Here is a 22,112-nt window from a genome sequence, read left to right as displayed (position 1 = left end):
CTCAGATCTCACAGAGGTTGCGTCCCAGAGAGGTGAGAAGGGTATTTAGCTGGTATACTGTATATTCTGATGGCGGTAACTTTATTTAGCAGCTTATTATGTAACCATTGACTACATTAATACCAAAATACACTACAGCAGGAAACATCATTTTGCAGGATTCATTACTTCAGAGATCAACTTCCCGGATGACTTCATTTCCTAGGAAAAGTAAAAGACGTAAGCACACTATTACAGACATAAAATGTCAATGCATGTACCATTACAGGTCACCATTAATTTTTTATGAGTGGTGTTTTCTATATACAACGGAACATAAACTGTCTGTGCACCTCATACACTAACACATAGGGTTGTCTTCATCCTCTGTATACACTATATACCTTGCTGAGCATTGGTGAAGGATCTGGAGAACATTTATTGCTGCGCCAGGATGAGAGGTACATGGGCGCTATCTTCTGACAACTCCATCGGGGATGTCCTTTGGCCAGTGCGGGCGTTGAACATGGGCAGCGTGGAAAGGGGTCGAGGAACATCCCTGTTGGAAGCCATATGCCGTAGCTCTTCCGTGTTGGAGAAGATTGATTGTTGATGAACTAGCTGGAGTCTGTGAAGCACAAGCCATCGCACATGATAAATGATACAATGGTAAGAACCAGATACAACATGATGGGCACACAGAGTACGTGTAATATAGAGTGGCATCATAAAAACACCACCTTTAATGAACATTGAAACTTCTGGAGCCAGAGCCTGGTTCTAGATAGCAGTCCAGAACTACAGTGGGTCTAAATGTGAATGTGCCCCTAGTGCTGGGTACCAAGGGAGTGTCAACAAGGCTGCCTCTTCACACAAGCTCAAAAAAACTTAACTGCAATCATCTTAGTAGCCATCTAGAATATCCAATGTAGCCTATGAGATGCAACCTCACACTGCTCCCCTGCCATCTGCTTGTAAGCTGATAGGGAGAAACCTATCAGATGTAGGAGGGAGAAGAGACAAGCTGATGTTGAATTTCATAAGACGCAGAGATACAACATTTAGTAAGGTTTACTGTGGTGGAGTGTAGACTCTTAACAGATTTTACATGCTATACTGTAAACGTTACAGTATAGCAAGTAAAATCTATTAAGAGTCTGCTCTCTACCACTCCTCCCGCTCCCTATCTTAGAAAACCAACAAATGTCATGGCAAATGTAATCTGCATTAAAGGAACCATATCCAGGGCCGCCATCAGGGCATTACTGCCTTTTCTGGCATACGGAGCCTGGTGAGCAGAAGTGAGGAGGGGGAGCCCAGTCCAGCCCCGCCCCCTCTTTTTGCTGCTGCTCACAGGGGCCCAGGGGTAGGATACGGCAAATTCAGTAACTGGGACATGCGTCCTTGGATGCATGGCCAGTTAAAATCTATTGCTGTGCAGGAAGCTACCAGTCAATAATTAATAGCCACCACTCAATCAGAGACTGGCAAATGATGTAGGAGCACACATCGCTGGCGTATGACGTCACTGCCATGCACTAGCGAATCCGTGCCTCAAAATGGATACGGAAGAGGACGCCGCTGGACCACGGCCAGGTAAGGAGAAACTTTTTATAATTTTTTGCATGAGGCCAAGATGAGAGATCATACAGGGCCTGTGGGCAAGATGGGAGGACATATGGTGCTTGGGGCAGGAAGGGAGATAATATGAGAACTGGGTGCAGGAAGGGAAGACATATGGGACCTGCGGGTAGGATGGGAGATAATATGAGAACTGGGAGCAGGAAGGGAGGACATATGGGGCCTGGGGGCAGGATGGGAGGACATATGGGCCTAGGGGCAGGATGGGAAGACATGTGGGGTCTGGGGGCAAGATGGGAGGACATATGGGAGATGGGGGCAGGATGGAGATCCCTGTATTACCTGTACATTATACACTATATACAGAGCTCCTGTGTATAATGTCACTGGTGAGTCACTGTATTACCTGTACACTGTACACTATATACAGAGCTTCTGTGTATAATGTCAGTTGTGATCCCTGTATTATCTGTACACTGACACTATATACAGAGATCGTGTGTATAATGTCACTGGTGATCCCTGTATTACCTATACACTATATACAGAGCTCCTATGTATAATATCACTGTATTACCTGTACAATTACACTATACACTGTATACCATGTACAGAGCTCCTGTGTATAATGTCACGTATGGTAATATTAGTATTGTGAGTTTTTTTTATTAATGATTAGTATTGTAGTATTCAGTTAACATGTGTCAAATGTCTGTGAGTCTCAAGGGGGCTCGAAAATTTTGCCTGAATGTGTCCCTGAAATTCTTGGTGGGAGCCCTGACCACATCAGATAGGAAAAAGAAATCAAAAATAATGATCCACCAACTACAGATAGTGAACATCTGGGAGATGAATAGCTAAGTGTCACACACAGCATGCTGGTGAAAATGTGTGACATGGGCATGCCCCTTTCAATGCTGCACACCAAGTTTACATTCTCTTCACCCCCATCCATGCCACCTGAGGCTCCGTGGCACAAGAAACCTTGGAAATTGGTAAATTAAGGTAGTTTTCTGACATTTTCATGATGGCCTGGGAGATTTGCTTAAATAGGAGTCCGGAGAGTCTCCCTTTTGTCCTGAGAGCCTCCAGGACAATCTGTGGAAGTTTGCAAATATGTATAAATGTCACATCAACTCAAACAGGTATTCACAAGGATCCTCTGCATCATTATTTATTGTTAGCCTAGGCTAATATTGCTGGGGAGCTGCTTTAAAGAAGAAGACAGAAGTTCTGATACTTACTCGGATGCCTCAGCGTCTCTCTTTTGCCTTGGAATAAAAAAAAATAAGTGTGAGAATAAATTCACACAAGTTGTATAATAATACAATAACAATCATATTGATACCCAATACCGCATCATTGATCACAGTGCTGTATCCCATCTTCATGAGCATTCACACCGCAATAGTCACCATGATCCCTAACACCTCACCAATGATCATGATCCTTCACATCACACCAACCACCATAATTCCCCAATCAGCATAATCCCTGAAATCTCACCAGTTATCATGATCCATAACACCATGTCACCCATCATTATCCCTAACCATACACCTATCATCATGATCTTTATCATCACACCATGTCATTATGACCATGTTAATCATATGATCCTTAACACCGTGCCTTCATCCCAAACACCATGTCAATCATCATAGTCCCATCTACTGCATCCTCCATGAAATGATCCCTACTATCTTCCACAATCTACCGCATACAGCATCTGTCTCACCATAATCGCTGATGCTACTCCTTTTACCCTTCATCTTCACCACTATCCTACAGTATGTCTACATCTTGAGCTTAGGCACAACCATCTTCATGAAGCAACAATGTCTCCCCAATCTCCTAGTTTTGGTCCTATCTTTAAAATAGAGGTGTCCAAGAGATAGAAATTGATCCGGACCCCTGCCAATTCAGATTCTACTGGTAAATCCCATTGAGGATGCAAACCCCTCATACAGCAGTATGATTTCCTATGGACAATGGGAGAACACAACTCTTGAATTTTTTTTCTCTGTACTTACACTCCTTCCCTGCGGCAGCACATAATATAGGAAAGCAGGATGCACAGCAACACGGCGATGAGGATGGGAAGTAACATTGTCAGCAGGTAATCCGGTATGTAGTCAGTTTCACCTAATTCATTAGAAGGAGGATTAAATGTCGCATCCCATTCCAGCGGCTGAAAACTACGAGGAGAAGGAGAGGATCCCGACTCATCTACCTGTAACATAAACCAATGGAAGCTCAGCATTTATCAGGTGATATTTGGACTCCGGATTATTTAATGTTCTGGATGATCAAATGGAGATTGTGAAGAAAGTAAAAAATATAATTATTAAATCAGAGATCATTACTAACTGGTTACAATGGCTGGATTATTGGAATTACTAGATTGATGATGAATTAAAGGAATTTTCTATATTGCTGAGATTTTTTTTATATATAAAAAGAAATAATTGGCTACATAGCAAATTCAGCATAAACATGCATATTTTTTCAATAGATTAGCGCTGCATAATTTTTTACAAAAAACATGCATTTTTTAACTTGTGCATTGTTGGGTGAGCCTATGCCACCTGGTGGCCATATGCAGTACTACGCATGGTACTCACCAAGGTCACATTGCACCAGTCTATGCTGAAGTCATTTGCCAAGAGTTGAGGACACAGCACTGGTCTCTTGCCTTCTTTGCACTGTTGTTGGATCTGCGGCTTTTGGGTCTCGTAAAGACACTCAGGGAAGGGTACAACAGATCCCACCTTTACAAACACCCTGTACAAAGGCAAATGGTTAGTTGTAGTGAAATCTTTAGATTTGGTATCAACGTTTGCTCAGTTGGGGATTGTCAAGAGATCGTTTGTTAAAATGTGCAGGTTAGTGGCCTACAGGTAAGTCCAAAATTAACAACTTTAGTGTTGGGGGGATGGAGGATGTTTAAGTCCTGCCCCAAGCCCTGCCCAAGAATGCCCCCGATGCTCGCAAAACCTGCCAGGAAGGACCACCCACATTTGGGACTATAGTAGAATAATTAGACAGTCCAGGCAAATTTAGGACTGTAACCAGCAGCTCCATAACTTGAAACTGATGGGACCCAATGCAAAATTTCCAATGGAGCCTCACAACTACTAAGGCGCTTTAATAGTACTAGTCTACTCATATGGGAGAAAGGGACACAAAAGGTGTCTGTGAAATGAACTCTCGGAGCAGTTACACACAGCTGCCACTAGGGGAAGTCACTACATACAGATGTATACAGCTCCCATTGACCTCGGTGCTTACTGTATAAATGCATATGCATTTAGCTCCCCCTAGAGGTGCCTGGATGCAGCTGGAAAGATATAAATTACTAATTGAGAATGGTAAAGTTGGGTGATAACTATTGTCTGCTATAACAGCTCCCGTGTGTGTCGTCATCCATGTCTCCCAGGCCTTGCTAAGCAGAGATATAAAAAAGAGGGAATATATCATTGCATTACTAGGCAGGAATGCTATTCAGGGGATTAGGAAAGCTGGGTGCTTTGTTATTGAGGCATTGGTACTAGTTGTCACACAGCTTTCCCAGGAACAGGCGACCAACAGAGCCTCACTGAGTGGCTTATAGGTCCAATGACATGTTAACTAGAAAATGCAAAATGCGCTTTGAAGATGGCATTCGTGGCATTACCCTGAATGTAATTAAAGGCACGTCCTGTGAAGTAACAGGAGCGCGGACGTACGCGGATGGCAGTGACATTAATGACGGCTAATGCAGCACAGGATTACTTTCTGAGAGCGCAGACTTTAATACTGCACAGATGTTACTGCTGGGAGGATTAAAGGGACGTTGCTGGATGTACAACCTCTGCTGGTAAACAGGAAGGTCAGTCTAGACCTCTGGCTTCCAAGCTACAGCAGCACTACAAATCTCAGCATACTCTGACATGCCTTTAACTTCTGGAGAGACACAGGTTGCAGGCTACATGGCGACTTTGGCTACGGCACAAGTGCTATAAGACCGTGCAACCTTGCAGCATAATGCCGGAGAATAGGGACTCATTACCAAGCAAAGCCAGAACAGATGGATTTTTTCAGCTTGCATGTCTCAGTCATAGTATCTTTCGGATTTTAGCGCGACCCCATGCCCTTCCACTATGCTGCATTGCATACAACCATCTTTGGCATCGATCACATCCACAGTAGCTGTGCCCCCCAGCCTAAAAAAATAGATAATGTTTTGGTGTCTACAATACTCTTGGTGGCGCTGCTGATAAATCATTTCTCTTATGGGGATTATCCAGGGAATTTTTTTTTTACTAAGGTAGGACCTAAAAATTAAAAGAGAGGTAGTTACTAACTACCTGCCTGTTCTACCCAGCACTGTCCGCTCCTGCTGGCGATTCAGCTGATTCACATTAACAGAGCAGAACTTCCTTTTCTGGGCTGCTCTGTCGATGGGGTGTGACAGCCTGGCGTCATGCTGATTGACAGCCAGGGCAGATCATGTTGTCAATCAGCATGACATCAGCATTTAACAGAGGAGAGCGGAAGAGAAGCTGCTGCTCTGTCAACGTGACGTCAGCAGAAGCCACAGAATCAATGGCAGGAGAGGTGATCTGTGCCAGCAGATATCAACGCCAAGTACAGCAGACAGGTAGTTAGCAAATATCTGCCTGTTAGTCCTTAGGTCAACAGTAAAAACAATAAATAGTCCCAGATAACCCCTTTAAAGGGGCATTTCATTATAATACAATGTAAATAATGTAATTTGAAAACATTTCAATTACTCATAATCTCACCTAAGTTTTCACGCCCCCTTAACTTCCATGTGGGTGACTACCAATAGAGACCACTGACCACGCAGGTTTTCCTTTCTCTTTAATTAGCGCCATCCATGTGTCCTTCTGGAGTGTATATTTATTGGTTAATAGTAGTGTACGGGCATGTAAAGCCAAACGGGCACTAATAGCTAAATTATTTTTTCAGAGGATGGTTGCCACCCCCTCATGCTTGAGAAAGACCCTTTGAGGGTTGAAACGTCGCATTTTGGCACAATAAAACGAGTGTTTTTCACCTGGATTGGATGCTGTCCTTCATTTTTCTTGGTTGCCACCCCCTAGTCCCACATTAACACGTACATTCACCAGATGGACTTAAATAACAATAATTAAAGATCCAAACTAGAATGTAGTAGTATAATAATTTTAGCGCACCCCAAAAACCACCACAAAGCAATGAACTTTAATCCGCATCAATGGAGTAAATGCAATAATACATGGCCCCCTAGATAGTCAAAGAACAGAAGGTTAGTTGTCACTTGTCAACGTCCCAAGACTACTGTGCCAAAACAGTGCAGGGTTTATGTAAAGCCTACCCAAAAGTGGGCAGACTGAGGGCATCTACCAGCAGGAGTGTTCCCATAAACAGTTGGCTCAGGACAGGAGACCCAAGGTTTGAGCTGAGTACTTGGATCTGAGCAAGGCCTTGTGTACCCGGACCATGAAAACATAACAAATAGGTCTAAAACTTGATGCAACATTATGTGCCAGAGTTTGGTGCACTATAAATGTGCCCCAATATGTTTTGAGCTATTACACAAATTACTGATCCCTCTAATCCGCAGCTCCTCAGATCTCAGCCGCCTGGACTCAGTAATATCTCATTGTCAGTAGCCATTTGTGTTGGGCTGTGAGAATCGTTGCTTGCTCATATGTATAAATACCCTTCTTTTAGTCCGGGCAGTGGTAGCGGCACTCTACCCCCTTTGTCCAGAGCCGACGTGACGTTCATGACAGAAAGTTGCTGGGTGTTCCAAAGATCCTGCAGAGGGACCTGGAAGTTGTGGCGGGCTTCTGGTGGGAGCATCTCTTCCACATCCACATTGCTAATCAAAAATTCAGCTTCATACAAAGGTGGCGCATCTGAAATAGGACAATAAAGGAAAGCATTAATACCAGGGAGATAACAAACAAGACGAATGGGTCAATAACAGAGGGAGCGTGTAACACCGAGTGGTGGAGATCAACAACATATTAGCTGTTACGCCTATCACATCAGCATAGGGGCATCAGGTTCTAGCTCACATGATTAATATTGCACTTCTCTCTTCTGATGTCCAAGGAATGAAGACGAATAACTGAGAAACACTAAACGATGGTTTGGCCATATGTGGGGTCTTTTTCAATCAAATAACATTAGACAACATGTCGCTTATATGATATGCAGTGTTAAAAAGTGGAGACATAGTGCATCAGTTTGCCTACAGGGATCTTTAAGGGGTGTCCAAGACTTGGATATTAATGACTTGTCACAATAAAATTGGTGAGGGTCAAAAACCCAGCACCCCAAGGATCAGCTGAATGGGAGCAGAGCTGTGGTGCCCAAGAACGATCACTGCATGGTGTGCGGAGCAGAGGTCTACCGACTACATACATGGCTAACCTACCACTGATGTTCACAACCTATCCTTAGTTTACGTACAGCCTGTGCAGCCGCACAAGGCCCCAAGAGGGAAGCGGCCTATTTTCACTTACAAAACAGGTGGAATTGTGCATTATGATGATCTATTGGACTGAAAAAGGCCCATATATTGTTCTTGCACAGAGGTCCTCTTCTGTTTATGTCCACCAGTACAATTAAGCTTCTTCTGTGTTGCCTCCTTAGACATCTTTGCTGCCATAATCTTTTTTTTTTTATTTTTTTTTATTTTATATATGCATATGATACAGCTTCCACACACAAGTTATCTAAAGGATGGTCAGGTCACTTTTTAAAAAAAAAAAAAAAAAAAAAAAAAAGAAAGTTAAAAAAGACGGCTTACACTCACTGGCCACTTTATTAGGTACACCTGTCCAACTTCTTGTTAACACTTAATTTCTAATCAGCCAATCACATGGCGGCAACTCAGTGCATTTAGGCATGTAGACATGGTCAAGACAATCTCCTGCAGTTCAAACCGAGCATCAGTATGGGGAAGAAAGGTGATTTGAGTGCCTTTGAACGTGGCATGGTTGTTGGTGCCAGAAGGGCTGGTCTGAGTATTTCAGAAACTGCTGATCTACTGGGATTTTCACGCACAACCATCTCTAGGGTTTACAGAGAATGGTCCGAAAAAGAAAAAAAATCCAGTGAGCGGCAGTTCTGTGGGCGGAAATGCCTTGTTGATGCCAGAGGTCAGAGGAGAATGGGCAGACTGGTTCGAGCTGATAGAAAGGCAACAGTGACTCAAATCGCCACCCGTTACAACCAAGGTAGGCCTAAGAGCATCTCTGAACGCACAGTGCGTCGAACTTTGAGGCAGATGGGCTACAGCAGCAGAAGACCACACCGGGTACCACTCCTTTCAGCTAAGAACAGGAAACTGAGGCTACAATTTGCACAAGCTCATCGAAATTGGACAGTAGAAGATTGGAAAAACGTTGCTTGGTCTGATGAGTCTCGATTTCTGCTGCGACATTCGGATGGTAGGGTCAGAATTTGGCGTAAACAACATGAAAGCATGGATCCATCCTGCCTTGTATGGAGCATCTTTGGGATGTGCAGCCGACAAATCTGCGGCAACTGTGTGATGCCATCATGTCAATATGGACCAAAATCTCTGAGGAATGCTTCCAGCACCTTGTTGAATCTATGCCACGAAGAATTGAGGCAGTTCTGAAGGCAAAAGGGGTCCAACCCGTTACTATCATGGTGTACCTAATAAAGTGGCCGGTGAGTGTATATGCACAGCCTATTTGACATTGCTTTGCATATCGTCATTCTTTTTTATGTTTTTTTAGCCCTTTTTCAGGTAGGTTTCATGCAAAATCTGCCTGAAAAAAAAAATCCACCATGTGTACATACCCTAAGACTTACTGAAACAATACTCATTTACTGAAAACATGCTTTAAATATTTGTTATGTAATACCACATTTCTCCTGCGGGGTCGCTGCTGGAAATACTGTATGTTAAGGTTACTGGCAACTCCAACTGGCACTTAAAGAAGTGACAAGATCTATAAGGGCTCTGCATACAGCAGCACAGATCTCAGCTTCTTGTAGTATGAGCCACTTACCTGTTGCAGAAAGAATGTTAAAAATAATCTTTTCTCTAAAGATTTCGAAGGTGTCCCGGTTGTATACAGTTAACTGTAAGACAATCATTGAGAAATATTTCAGGGGAATATGTAAATACGCAGGCGACTACCGCAATGACTCCACATCGTAATTCCTATACCTCTATGACATGCTTCCCAGGCTTGGTAGGGGTACCATATAAAAACGCACTGTGCCAGGGAGAGCGCTGGGTATAGCGTAACCATCTTGGCAGGTCGGGGAACCCCATCAAATTAGCACGAAAAGAAATGGAGGAAGGTCGACCTGGTTAAAAAAAAGAAAGACATAAAGAGTGTGCCACTAATGGAACCACATAGGGACAATACATGACCTCTTGCCTGTAATTCCTTATACTCATCTAAGAGGTACAATGGAGAGATGTCCAATGTATCAAAGTTTAATCTTATAAGACCTCACAGTAACAAAGGCTTAGGGAGAAAGTTTCAGAGAAAAGCTCCCCCTAGCTTCACTACGAGCACATTGATCATTTGCTACTATAGTATCACTATTCTCTTACAATAGCTAGACCTGCACTTTTTGATTTGTACAGCAGATGGCGCCTGTCCGGTCCTGATGTTCCTTTACATAAGCAGTACCGCACTGAGGAAGATATAGGACATTCGGGGATTTTACATGTTCTGCCATTGAAGAATTTCTTGTTAAACCCTCAACCTCGAATTCATCTTCCTAAAGTATACAACTTTATTTTCATCAACTTTGCATAATAATTAGGGATGAGCGAACGTGCTTGTTGATACTCGCATATCAACCAAGTATCTTTGTGTTCGGATTTGAAGTTGGAATCCCCACCCCTCATATTTAGCGTCTGTTACACAGCCAATAAGCATACAAGGATTGCCTGCCAGTCACTGTAGTACCGTAGCCATCTTGGTAGTGGTATAAATGTGATTGGCTGGCCGCATTACCTCATCAGAGGTTATAAAAGGACTGGCGCCGCCAAGCTTGGCTCACTGACACCAATGAACAGCTCAGGGACAGTTCTGATTGGAGGGAGAGAGCAGTTATCCAGGCTTGTTTGTGCACAGTTTAACTAATCAGTGTCATCTAATGTTGATACTGGTGCTGATGTTGACCCATCACACTGACAGTCCTTCTAAGGGATAATCCTGTGCTTTGCTGTTTGTATCAGATATTTCCTGCATTTAGCCTAAGGACATTTGTGGGATTAGGGAGAGTGGCAGAATACAGCGTTTAGGCAAGGCTTAGGGCTTTGCAGTCCATTGCTAATTGCTAAATATATAGTTGCTGCACGTGGCCACATTCTTTTTTTTGGGGGGGTGAAAAAAATAAATATATTGTCATCCATAGAGTACTACGTGCATTGTGTTACATAACAGTGGTAAATAACACTCAAAAAAAGCATTAAAAAATCTTTCTGGATTAAATTTGTCATCCATATTATGTGCTTTGTTTTACATTTTGGTGATATATAACGTTCCAAAAAAGCATTAAAACATTTTTCTGGATTCAATTAATCATCTATACAGTATTACAACCTTTGTTTTACATTTCAGCGGTATATAATGCTCTAAAAAAGTATTCCAAAAATTTTTTGAAATCAGTTTAGTCATCCATAGACTATTACATGCTTTTGTGTTAAATTTCGGTGGTATATAACGCTCCAAAAAGAGTCCAAAAACTTTTCTGGATTCAATTAGTCATCCATAGAGTATTACATGCTTTGCGTTAAATTTAAGTGGTATATAATACTCAAAAAAAGCATTCAAAAATGATTCTGGATTGAATTAGTAATCCATACAGTGCTACCACTCCTGATAGATCGGACTGTCACTAGGGTTCCCCACCTCCAATGCGGGAGCAGTCGATGGTGCAGGTGACATAGAGGCTGTCACCCATTTCTACATGTCAGGAGCTATGGCACTACCTGCAGCCGGGTCACCTACAGCCCAGGCACTTGCGAATTGGGCCCCAGGAAGCAAGTGGAGGTAGTCCCTCCCATGAGAAGAAGAAGCAGACACCTTAAGAGGATCACTGTATTACCCTACTTATACTTTTTTTCAGGCTTTGCACCTTATGCAAGCCTTTACGAGTATAAGAGTACATCAACTACACTTTCAATATATTTAGATTTAAAACATTTTCAGGATTGAATTTATCATCCATAGAGTGTTATGTGCTTTGTGTTACATAACGGTGGTATCTAAAACACCAAAAAAAGTTCAAAACATTTTCCTGGATTCAATTAGTCATCCATACACTTTAAGGTTCTTTCTGTAAAATTACAGTGGTTTAAAGTAAAAATAAAAAACTTGGCCTGGTAAAGTTCACAAAATATTTTTATTCCAAAAATTTACTATTGTCATATATACTGTAGAACTCGCTTTGTTTGAAATTGAATTGGTTAGAAATAAAAACCAAAATTGGCCTGCTACAGGTGTACAAAAAAGGTTGTTCAAAAATTCACTATTGTCATATACTGTATACTGTAGAAGCTGCTTTGTGAAAAGTTTTGTTCGTTTGAAATAAAAAACAAAATTGGCCTGCTTACAGATGTACAAATGTGGTTGTTCAAAAATTGATAAATGTCAAATATACTGTAGAACTTGGTTTGTGTGAAATTTTGTTGGTTTTAAATAAAAACAAAATTGGCATGCTACAGGTGTACAAATTTGGTCCCTCGGCACTTGGTCCCCAGCTGCCACTATTTCTGCCGGTGTGGTGACCCAGCCTTGTACCAGCAGGTGTGCAGGAACATTACCAAAGCCTTTATGAGTGTAGAAGTACAACAACTACACTTTCTCAATTTTTTAAGAGGCACTCCATTTGATGCTATTGAAGGGTTTGCATTTGCTCTATGCGCAGAGCCTTTATGAGTGTAGAAGTACCACAACTACACTTTCTTAATATTTTAATGAGGTACTGATGCCTTGAAGGGTGTGTAAGGTGGCCAGGGTGGTAGTCGTGACAAGGCGCTGTTGTGGTCCCACACCCTGGCACCCCACAAAGGAAACACAATGTCCTATCTGTTGTATGTTAAATGTGCGCAGCAGGACACTTACATTAGACACCGGGATTCTCTCTGGCTCAATATTCCTGGCTCCAGACCCAGGAATGGCACAAACAGTTCCAGACTCTGTATTCTTACCCACCAGTTCAACTTTACTGGAAAATGGGGATTCTAGCACAGGGGTAACACAGTTCACACCCAAGTAACTCCAATGAGCTCGTTCCAATACAGAGGTAACACAGTTCACATTCAATTACATTCCATGAGCTCTCCCTGTTTTCTCTTTTGACAAATTCCATCCTGCAAATGCTCATTTTACCCCTGCGGCTTTCGTGCCCCTAGTTCCACCATCTTCCTACCATTCCCCCTGTCCGGTTTCAATTGGAAAAGGTAAAAGGTGTGCTCAGCTCTGCCTAGTCCCAGCCATAGGTCCTGGATCCTCTTCCGGCCATAGGCCCCGGATCCTCTTTGGAATGGTTACTTCTTTGGATGGTGACCATTCGCACGCTGCTTAGCCTGGGGTCCCTCATTGCCTCAACAATCCAGCTAGGCTTATTCTGACACTCTCACTTCTTACCTCTGTTGTGCCACCCTAATCTATTCCCAATACTGTCCTATCCTATCTTCTATATCTTTCCCTAATCTTGTACAAAGCAAATGTGAAACACATAGACGTTATCATAAGATTAAACAAATACAATAATGTTCATAAAATCCTAGGGAACAAGACATCTTTAATGCTAACACTGTATAAGAAGGGAAGAGGCACATGGCGGTCTCTGTCACCTCCTTACAGATGTATGGATGACCCTGCTTGTAATTTTTAGCAGGCTTTTCACTGTGTGCAGAGCTTTTATGAGTCTAAAAATACGACAACTACACTTTGTTCACAATATTTGAATGAGGCACTACAGTTGGTGCCTTCAAGGGTGTATGGATGACCCAGCTTATAATTTTTGGCACGCTTTGCACTTAGTGCATAGACTTCATGAGTCTAGGAGTACCACTACATGACAATTTGAACAGAATATATATGAGGCCCTCCTTAATAATAGAAATATCCATTTTATTTATATAGAGCCAACATATTCTGCAGCACTTTACATTTTAGATGGGACTTGAACAGACAATAAAAGACAATACAGAATAATAATAAAACTTACAATCTAGTAGGAATTAGGGGGGACAGGAAAGGTGGATAGTAACAATGGCTTTCATTGTACGGTCCAGCTATCAATGTAATGAATAGGGAGTTCACGTAATGCTGCATGAATCAGTAACTAACCTGTATATGTACGGACACAGAGGACTATTAAGTGCATGTAGGGTGTGTGAACAGATGATACAAGGGTCCTGATTTTGAAGAAAATTTTGTATGGGTAAACAGGGATAGATAAGTATGTTGAGGCGATAGGCTAGTCTTTATGTCTAATACAGGGTATATCTGAGTCCCCAATTTTTGGCATTTATTGCTTCCTTCATAAATTACACTGAAATTTCCAATTTTTAATAAAAAATGTAATTTTGTTTTACTTAAAAAAATGTAACTCCTTTTTTAATTTTCCCTTATATACAAGTCATTATAAAGGAAAGGATGTTTCTTAACATTTTTTTTCCTGTAAACTCCATTTTGTCGTTGATTTTGAATGTTTCATTGTCACTTGTCAGTCCTTAGATTGGGATAAAAGTGTGACACCATTGTTCTCAGCAACGAACTGGGAGTCAGATGCTTTAAGGGGTCTTCACCATGATGTCCTCCTTATGTTCAGCACTTTTTCCATCCATTTCAACATTTTCACTCCTTGTAGTGTCTTCCAGAAACATGCTTGGATTTCCCATTGACTCCTATTATACTTGTTACTCTAAACGAGCATCTGAGCATTAGGAATTGCTCGATTCGAGTAATGATCATCCGAGCATTTTAGTGCTCGCTCATCCCTAATCGTTACACTGAAATGCGCCTTTAAATCATACATTATACTTTCAGTACACTGTTACTATTTATAAACAGATATGATTTGCAAAAAAAATTGTTACATTCTGTATTTTACTCCAGAGCGGCATTCATAATTCTACAAGCTTCAATTTTGATATTCTTGCTAGCCCAATGTCTACGCAGAGCTTGCTCTGCTAATTTGGATTCTGAAAAATGTCATTCATTGGGGCCATTTCTTAGCAATAGTAGGCAGTGTTAGGGTATGATCGTGGGCACATCTAGTGGAGATCTAAATGTGCCATCCACTATGGTAGCACTATGGTGGTAAAGGGTGAGTTCCTAGAAAAAGTATTCATACACCATGAACTTTTCCACATTTCGTCACATTACACCTACAAACTTAAATGTATTTTGGGGGGATTTTATGTGATATACCAACACAAAGTATTCTCAGTACAGCTGTTCTGTGACGACCTCAGAGGATTGCTTGAGAACATTTGGGATCAAATAGCATCATGAAAAACAAGGAACACACCAGACATGTTAGGGATAAAGTTGTGGAAAAGAGTAAAGCAGGGTTAGGTTATAAAAAAAATAGCCCAAGCTCTGAACATCCAAAATCCAAAAACGGAGGGTGTATGGCACACTCCAAACCTACCAAGACATGGTTGTCCACCTAAAATAACATTCCAAGCAAGGAGAGCACTAATTAAAAAAGCAGCCAAGAGGTCCATGGTCACTTTGAAGGAGCTGCAGAAATCCACAGCTCAGATGGGAGAATCTATCCACAAGACAACTCAGTCGTATACGCCACAAATCTGGCCTTCATGGAAGAGTGGCAAAAAGTAAGCCATTTTTAAATGCAAACCATAAGAAGTCTCATTTGTAGTTTGCAAAAAGCCCTGTAGGAGACTAAGCTAGTATGTGGAAGAAGGTCCTGTGATCAAATGTGACCAGAATAGAACTTTTTGGTTTAAATGCAAAATACATCCCCACCATCATTCCCATGCTGTGGGGAAGTTTTTCTTCAAGTGATGGTGCAATATGTTAGCATTTGGGGCCCTACTTCTAACTTTGTGTAGAAACCGGACCGGTAAAGGACACTTCCATTTCAAAGAGAGGGGCATGTTGCTCTCAATCCCAAGTGCTGCAGTACATGTTTAAGATAAGTTTATATGCTACCGTCTGAATGATGTTGCCGTTTAAGGCAATCTGTAATCTGTAAATTGGCTTTAAAACTGAAGTCCACTAACATTATAGGCTACTGTAAATTATGCCATTTTTATGTTGTCTATACGACAGAAAGGGATTTGACTCCCTTCCAGTTTTCCAGGAAAGATATATCTTGGTACCGTGTTAGCCAGTGGATATTGGAACAGTTCATAGATGAGGAGTGTAAATGTTTTATTGTCCTCTGATTGGGGTCTGGTTCTATGTTATGATACCCCCACATGGTCTGAGGAGCAAATTCCTTAATTGATGTAAAAAGACATAAATCCATGCGACACATTCATTCCTGCACTGAGTGTGTCAAAGGTCATCATCAGTTTATATTCCCAGACTCTTTTGTCTCTCTGAGATTTGAACTTACCTTTTAATACAAGTAATTTAATGTCCATAATGCTGTGATCAGGGAGACAAAAATGTATTGCCACAGGTAGATCCATTCTTTTTTCTCTTATTGTGTGGCGATGAGAGTTCATTCTTGTTCTAAGCTTTTGCCCTGTCTCCCCCACATACAGACCCCCAGTTGGACATTTAGTACAAATAATTAGGTACACCACATTAGATGTGATGCAGCTGAAAGTACCTGGGATCTTGTAGTCCTGATATCCTGTTCCTGAGAACTTCTGTGATCAGCGGGAAGTGGACAATTACACAGTTCCCATTGGAATCAATGGTCAGTTCATATAATACACAGGTGCACTTGGCGATCAAGAGATCCTCTTTTTAGCTGCTCTCTGCTCTAAATCAGGGTTCTTGGCTAGAAGACTCCCCCCATTGATTACAAAGTATAGGGCATGTGTAACATGATTTAGTAACCACCAAAATTCCAGTTTGTGACTCACCAGATTTGTTCAGGAAGTGCTGCTGGTAATCCTGCGTGTCCATCTTGTGAACAAACAGCGAGCCCACTGAGGGGTAGACATTCTGATCACAGAGACAACCCAAGAGACACAACCAGAGAGATGCTGGGAAGGGAGGGAAGGAGAGCAAAATCAAATCTATGTGCATTATATTTTACTTCTTAAAGTAGTTTACTGTGGATCAAGGGATCAATTTGGTGATGACCATTACTATGGTGCATACAGTGGGGAAAATAAGTATTTGATAGATCGCAGATTTTGCAAGTTTTCCCACCTATAAAGGTCTGTAATTTTTATCATAGGTAGACTTCAACTGTGAGAGACAGAATCCAGAAAATCACATTTTCTGATTTTTACATAATTTGCATTTTATTGTATGAAATAAGTATTTCATACAATAGAAAAAAAATGAACTTAATAGTTGGTACAGAAACCTTTGTTTGCAACTACAGAGATCAGATATTTCCTGTAGTTTTTGAACAAGTTTGCACACACTGCAGCAGGGATTTTGGCCCACTCCTCCATACAGATCTTCTCCAGATCTTTCAATTTTCGGGGCTGTTGCTGCTCAACATTGATTTTCCGCTCCCTCCAAAGATTTTCTGTTAGGTTCAGGTCTGTAGACTGGCAAAGGCCACTCCAGGACTTTGAACTGCTTTTATAGAGCCACTCCTTATTTGCCATGGCTGTGTGTTTCATGACATTGTCATGCTGAAAGACCCAGCCGCGACCCATCTTTAATGCTCTTACTAAGGGAAGGAGGTTGATGGTCAAAATCTCACAATGCAGAACCCCATCCATTCTCCCTTCCATACGGTGCTGTCGTCCTGTCTCCTTTGCAGAAAAGCACCCCCAAAGTATGATGTTTCCGACACTATGGTTGGGACAGTGTTCTTAGGGTTGTTCACATCCTTCTTCCTCCTCCAAACAAGTTGAGTGGAGTTGATACCAAAAAATTCTATTTTGGTCTTGTCTGACCACGACCTTCCCTCATGCCTCCACTTGATCATCCAGATGGTCATTGGTGAAGTTCAAATGAGCCTGGACATGTGCTGGAGTGAGCAGGGGGACCTTGCATGACCTGCAGGATTTTAATCCATGACGACGTAGTGTGTTACTAATGGAAATTTTTGAGACTGTGGTCCAGCTTCAGGTTATTGACCAGGTCCTCCCATGCAGTTCTGAGCTGATTCCTGACCTTTCTCAGAATCATCCTTACCCCAGGAGGCAAGGTCTTGCATGGAGCCCTAAACCGAGGAAGTTTGACAGACACATTGTGTTTCTTCCATTCTCTAATAATTGTGCCAACAGTTGTTGCCTTCTCACCAAGCAGCTTGCCTACTGTCCTGTAGCCCATCCCAGCCTTGTGCAGATCTACTATTTTGTCTCTGGTGTCCTTAGACAGCTTTTTGGTCTTGGCCATGGTGGAGAGGTTGGAGTAAGATTGATTGTGTGGACGGGTGTATATGCAAGTAATGAGTTCAAACAGGTGCAATTAATACAGATAATGAGTGCAGAGTAGGAGGGCTTCTTAAACAAAAACTAGCAGGTCTATGAGAGACAGAATTCTTGCTGGTTGGTAGTTGAATAAATACTTATTTCATGCAATAAAATACAATTTAATTATTTAGAAAATCATACAATGTGATTTTTTTTTATTTTTAGTTTTAGATTCTGTATCCCACAGTTAAAGTGTACCTATGACCTATCTATCTATCGAGAACAAAAAACAAAACATGAGGCACCACAAGCAAATACAAAATGAAGTTGGTAGGTGCCAGCTTCTAGGTTACAGCCCAGTACCCTAATAATATAAATGCAAAAGGCAGGCAGCAGACTATAAGAATATTGGCAGGGCTTGGAAGGAAAGGAGCGCCGTTTGACATTTTAAATGCAAAATTTGCTCGAATCATTAGTGGACGTCATGTCGCATTTGGAGAGCACCTGAGGTGCCAAAAGAGTAGAAACTCCCCACAAGTGACACCATTTTGGAAACTATACCCCTCAAGGAACTTATCTAGATGTGTTGTGAGCACTTTGAACCAACTGGTGCTTTACAGAAGTTTATAACATTGAGTGGTGAAAATAAAAAAAAAATCTAATTTTTCCACCAAAAAGTTCTTTTAGCCACATTTGTTTTTATTTTCACAAGGGTAAAAGGAAAAAATGCACCATACAATCTGTTGTGCAATTTCTCCCGAGTTTGCCGAAAACCCAATATGTGGAGGAAAACTACTGTTTGGGCGCTTGGCAGGGCTCAGAAAAGAAGAAGTGATGTTTTGGAAAGCAGACTTTGATGGAATGGTCTGTGGGTATCATCTAGTATTTGGAGAGCCCCTGATGTGCCTAAACAGAGGAACACCCCCACAAGTGACCCCATTTTGGAAACTAAAACCCTCAAGGAATTTATCTAGATGTGTAGTGAACACCTTGAACCTCCCAGGTGCTTTACAGAATTTTACAACGTTGATCTGTGAAAATGAAAAAATCATATTTTCCCACAAAAATGTTGTTTTAGCCCCAATTTTTTTCATTTTCTCTCAAGGATAGCAGAAGAAAATGGCCCCCAAAATGTGTTGTGCAGTTTCTCCTAGGTATACCCCATATCTGTTAGAAAACTACATTTGAGGCACAGTGAAAAGCTCCGAAGGGAAGAATGCCATATTGGGTTTCACATTTTGCTGGACTGGTTTGAGGGTGCCAAGTCACATTGGCAGAGTCCCTGAGGTGCCATAACAGTAGAAACCCCCCATAAGTGACCCCATTTTACAAGCTACACCTCTCAATGAATTCACATAGGGGTGCAGTGATCATATTGACACCACAGGATCACAGGTCAGACGGTGTCCATAGTGCCTCCATCTGCCTCATTATAGGGAATCACGTATTTCAGAGATTTACACAGAAATCTCTGTGTATGCACTCAGCTTTCAGCTTAAAAAAATCACGGAAGCCTTAAATTTCATTTATGAACAGTGCAAAAATGGGCCGTATGCATCTATGATTCATTTATGTCATGTGTAACTGTGGTATACCAGAAATGTCTAAGAAGATTTCCTTAAAGGGAATCAGTCATCAGGTTTTTGCTATGTAACTTGAGGACAGCATAAGGTAGGGGTTAAAACACTGAATTCAACAATGTGTCACCTATCAAGCTATGTGCTGTTGTTTACTTACAATGAAGGTTTTATCACCGGGATATTATCAATGCTGGGACTAGCTGACTTGTGCCATGTTATCAGACTCCGCCCCCTCCTGTGATGAGCATCTCGCTGTCAATAGACTTTGTGCATAGAGAACCTGGTGTGGGTCGGGCAGCTTTCTGAGCTCTGCTGCATGCTAAATCTAAGAACTCTGATTGTAACACAACTGCTGCACCCAGTAAACGAAGAGATACAGTACTGGAATCAGGGTCTCTTTTCCTACATCATGCTGCTCTTAGATGAGATGGCAAAAACCTGCTGAAAGATTCCCTTTAAGAATTTGTAACAAGCCAAGAGTTTGTGAGCGAATAAATTATTTAGCTTATTTGCTTATATTTAATAAGATAAGCAGCAGAAAGCTGTTTTTAGTGTAAAAGAGGCACCTCCTAATCTGCAGCTATAAATAGAAAGACAGACAGAAAGATAAAAGATGTATTGAAATATAGAGAAAAAAAGAAAAAAAAGACTAGATAGACAGACAGACAGTGGGGGAAGGAAGTACCGTATTTTGTGGATCATAAGACGCACCCCAAATTTTGAGGAGAAAGATAGGAAAAAAATCCTTTTTTTTTTTTTAAGAAAATGGTGGTGCTTCTTACAATCCATGCGTCTTATTGCTTACTGGGGTGGTGGCTGCGGTGAAGCGGGGTCCCAGGGTCGCTGCAGTCGGAGACCGGAGTGGGGCGATGCTGCAGACCCCAGACTGGGAGAAAGAGGTGTTCGGATCTGCAACGCTGCGGGTGTTCGGTGGTGCGGGGGCTCCACCAACATTTTGTTTAAGCCCGGAACCCCCGCACTTCCATGGTTTACTTTGCGGTGGACTCCAGGAAAAAGGCTGCCGGGGGCGGCGCATGCGCAGATGGAGATATTGGCGCTGAGATCTCATCTCGCAAGATCTTGGTGCCAAGATCTCCATCTGTGCATGTACATTTTCCCAGAGTCTACCGCAATGTAAACCATGGAAGTGCGGGGTTCCTGGGCTTTCACAAAATGTCGGCGGGGCCCCGGCACCACCGAACACTGGCAGTGTCGCACCTCCAAACACCCTCCTCATCCCAGCCTGCGGCATGCAGCAACGCGCCACTCTTGCCTCCTCCAGCAGCGACCCTGAGACCCTGCTCCATTGTGACCGGTAAGGTATTTTCGAATTATAAGACGCATCCCCGTTTTCCCCTCAAATTTTTGGGGAAAAAAGTGCGTCTTATAATCTGAAAAATACAGTATTTGATCCCTTGCTGATTTTGTAAATTTGCCCACTGACAAATACATAAACAGTCTATAATTTTACGGTAGGTTAATTTGAACATTGAGAGATAGAATATCAAAAATGAAGTCCAGAAAATCACATTGTAAAAATTATATACATTTATTTGCATTTTGCAGTGAGAAATAAGTATTTGATCCCTCTGGCAAACAAGACTTAATACTTGGTGGCAAAACCCTTGTTGGCAAACACAGCAGTCAGACGTTTTTTGTAGCTCATGATGAGGTTTGTGCACATGACAGGAGGAATTTTGGTCCACTCCTCTTTGCAGATCATCTCTAAATCATTAAGATTTTGAGGCAACTCGGAGCTTCAACTCCCTCTATAAGTTTTCTATGGGATTAAGGTCTGGAGACTGGCTAGGCCACTCCATTCCCTTAATGTGCTTCTTTTTGAGCCACTCCTTTGTTGCCTTGGCTGTATGTTTTGGGTCATTGTCTTGCTGGAAGACCCAGCCACAACCCATTTTTAATGTCCTAGCCGAGGGAAGGAGGTTGTCACTCAAGATTTACGATACAAGGCTCCATCCATTCTCCCATTGATGTGGTGAAGTAGTCCTGTGCCCCTAGTAGAGAAACACCCCAAAACATAATGTTTCCACCTCCATGCTTGACAGTGGGCACAATGTTCTTTGGGTCATAGGCAGCATTTCTCTTCCTCCAAACACGGAGAGTTGGGTTAATGCCAAAGACATAAATTTTTGTTTCATCTGACCACAGCACCTTCTCCCTATCACAGAATCATCCAGGTGTTCATTGGCAAACTTCAGATGGGCCTGCACATGTGCATTCTTGAGCAGATGGACCTTGCGGGCACTGCAGGATTTTAAACCTTTATGGCATAATGTGTTAGCAATGGTTTTCTTGGTGACTGTGGTCCCAGCTGCCTTGAGATCATTAACAAGTTTCCCCCGTATAGTTTTAGGCTGATCTCTCACCTTGCTCATGATCAAGCATCCCCGACGAGGTGAGATTTTACATTGTGCCTCAGA

The 22,112-nt window shown here is 42.0% G+C and overlaps 1 protein-coding gene across 2 annotated transcripts in view; it reads right to left on the bottom strand.

The window, feature by feature from the left end:
* Nucleotides 1–62: 62 nt before the first annotated feature.
* Nucleotides 63–22,112, bottom strand: part of SGCA (sarcoglycan alpha) — an 86,625-nt gene continuing 64,575 nt past the window's right edge. For both annotated transcript variants that reach the window (XM_077252544.1, XM_077252545.1), the window contains exons 2-10: nucleotides 16,637–16,759; nucleotides 9,764–9,906; nucleotides 9,603–9,675; nucleotides 7,271–7,469; nucleotides 4,185–4,344; nucleotides 3,594–3,793; nucleotides 2,805–2,831; nucleotides 384–607; nucleotides 63–201 (exon numbers count right to left, since the gene is read on the bottom strand). In XM_077252544.1, the coding sequence (XP_077108659.1) occupies nucleotides 418–607; nucleotides 2,805–2,831; nucleotides 3,594–3,793; nucleotides 4,185–4,344; nucleotides 7,271–7,469; nucleotides 9,603–9,675; nucleotides 9,764–9,906; nucleotides 16,637–16,759 (1,115 nt within the window). In that variant the 3' untranslated portion in view covers nucleotides 63–201; nucleotides 384–417. The remainder of the gene's footprint in view (nucleotides 202–383; nucleotides 608–2,804; nucleotides 2,832–3,593; nucleotides 3,794–4,184; nucleotides 4,345–7,270; nucleotides 7,470–9,602; nucleotides 9,676–9,763; nucleotides 9,907–16,636; nucleotides 16,760–22,112) is intronic.

Source organism: Ranitomeya variabilis, chromosome 4 (assembly GCF_051348905.1).
Source record: "Ranitomeya variabilis isolate aRanVar5 chromosome 4, aRanVar5.hap1, whole genome shotgun sequence".
Taxonomy (NCBI): domain Eukaryota; kingdom Metazoa; phylum Chordata; class Amphibia; order Anura; family Dendrobatidae; genus Ranitomeya; species Ranitomeya variabilis.
This window is presented reverse-complemented; position numbering and strand designations above follow the sequence as displayed.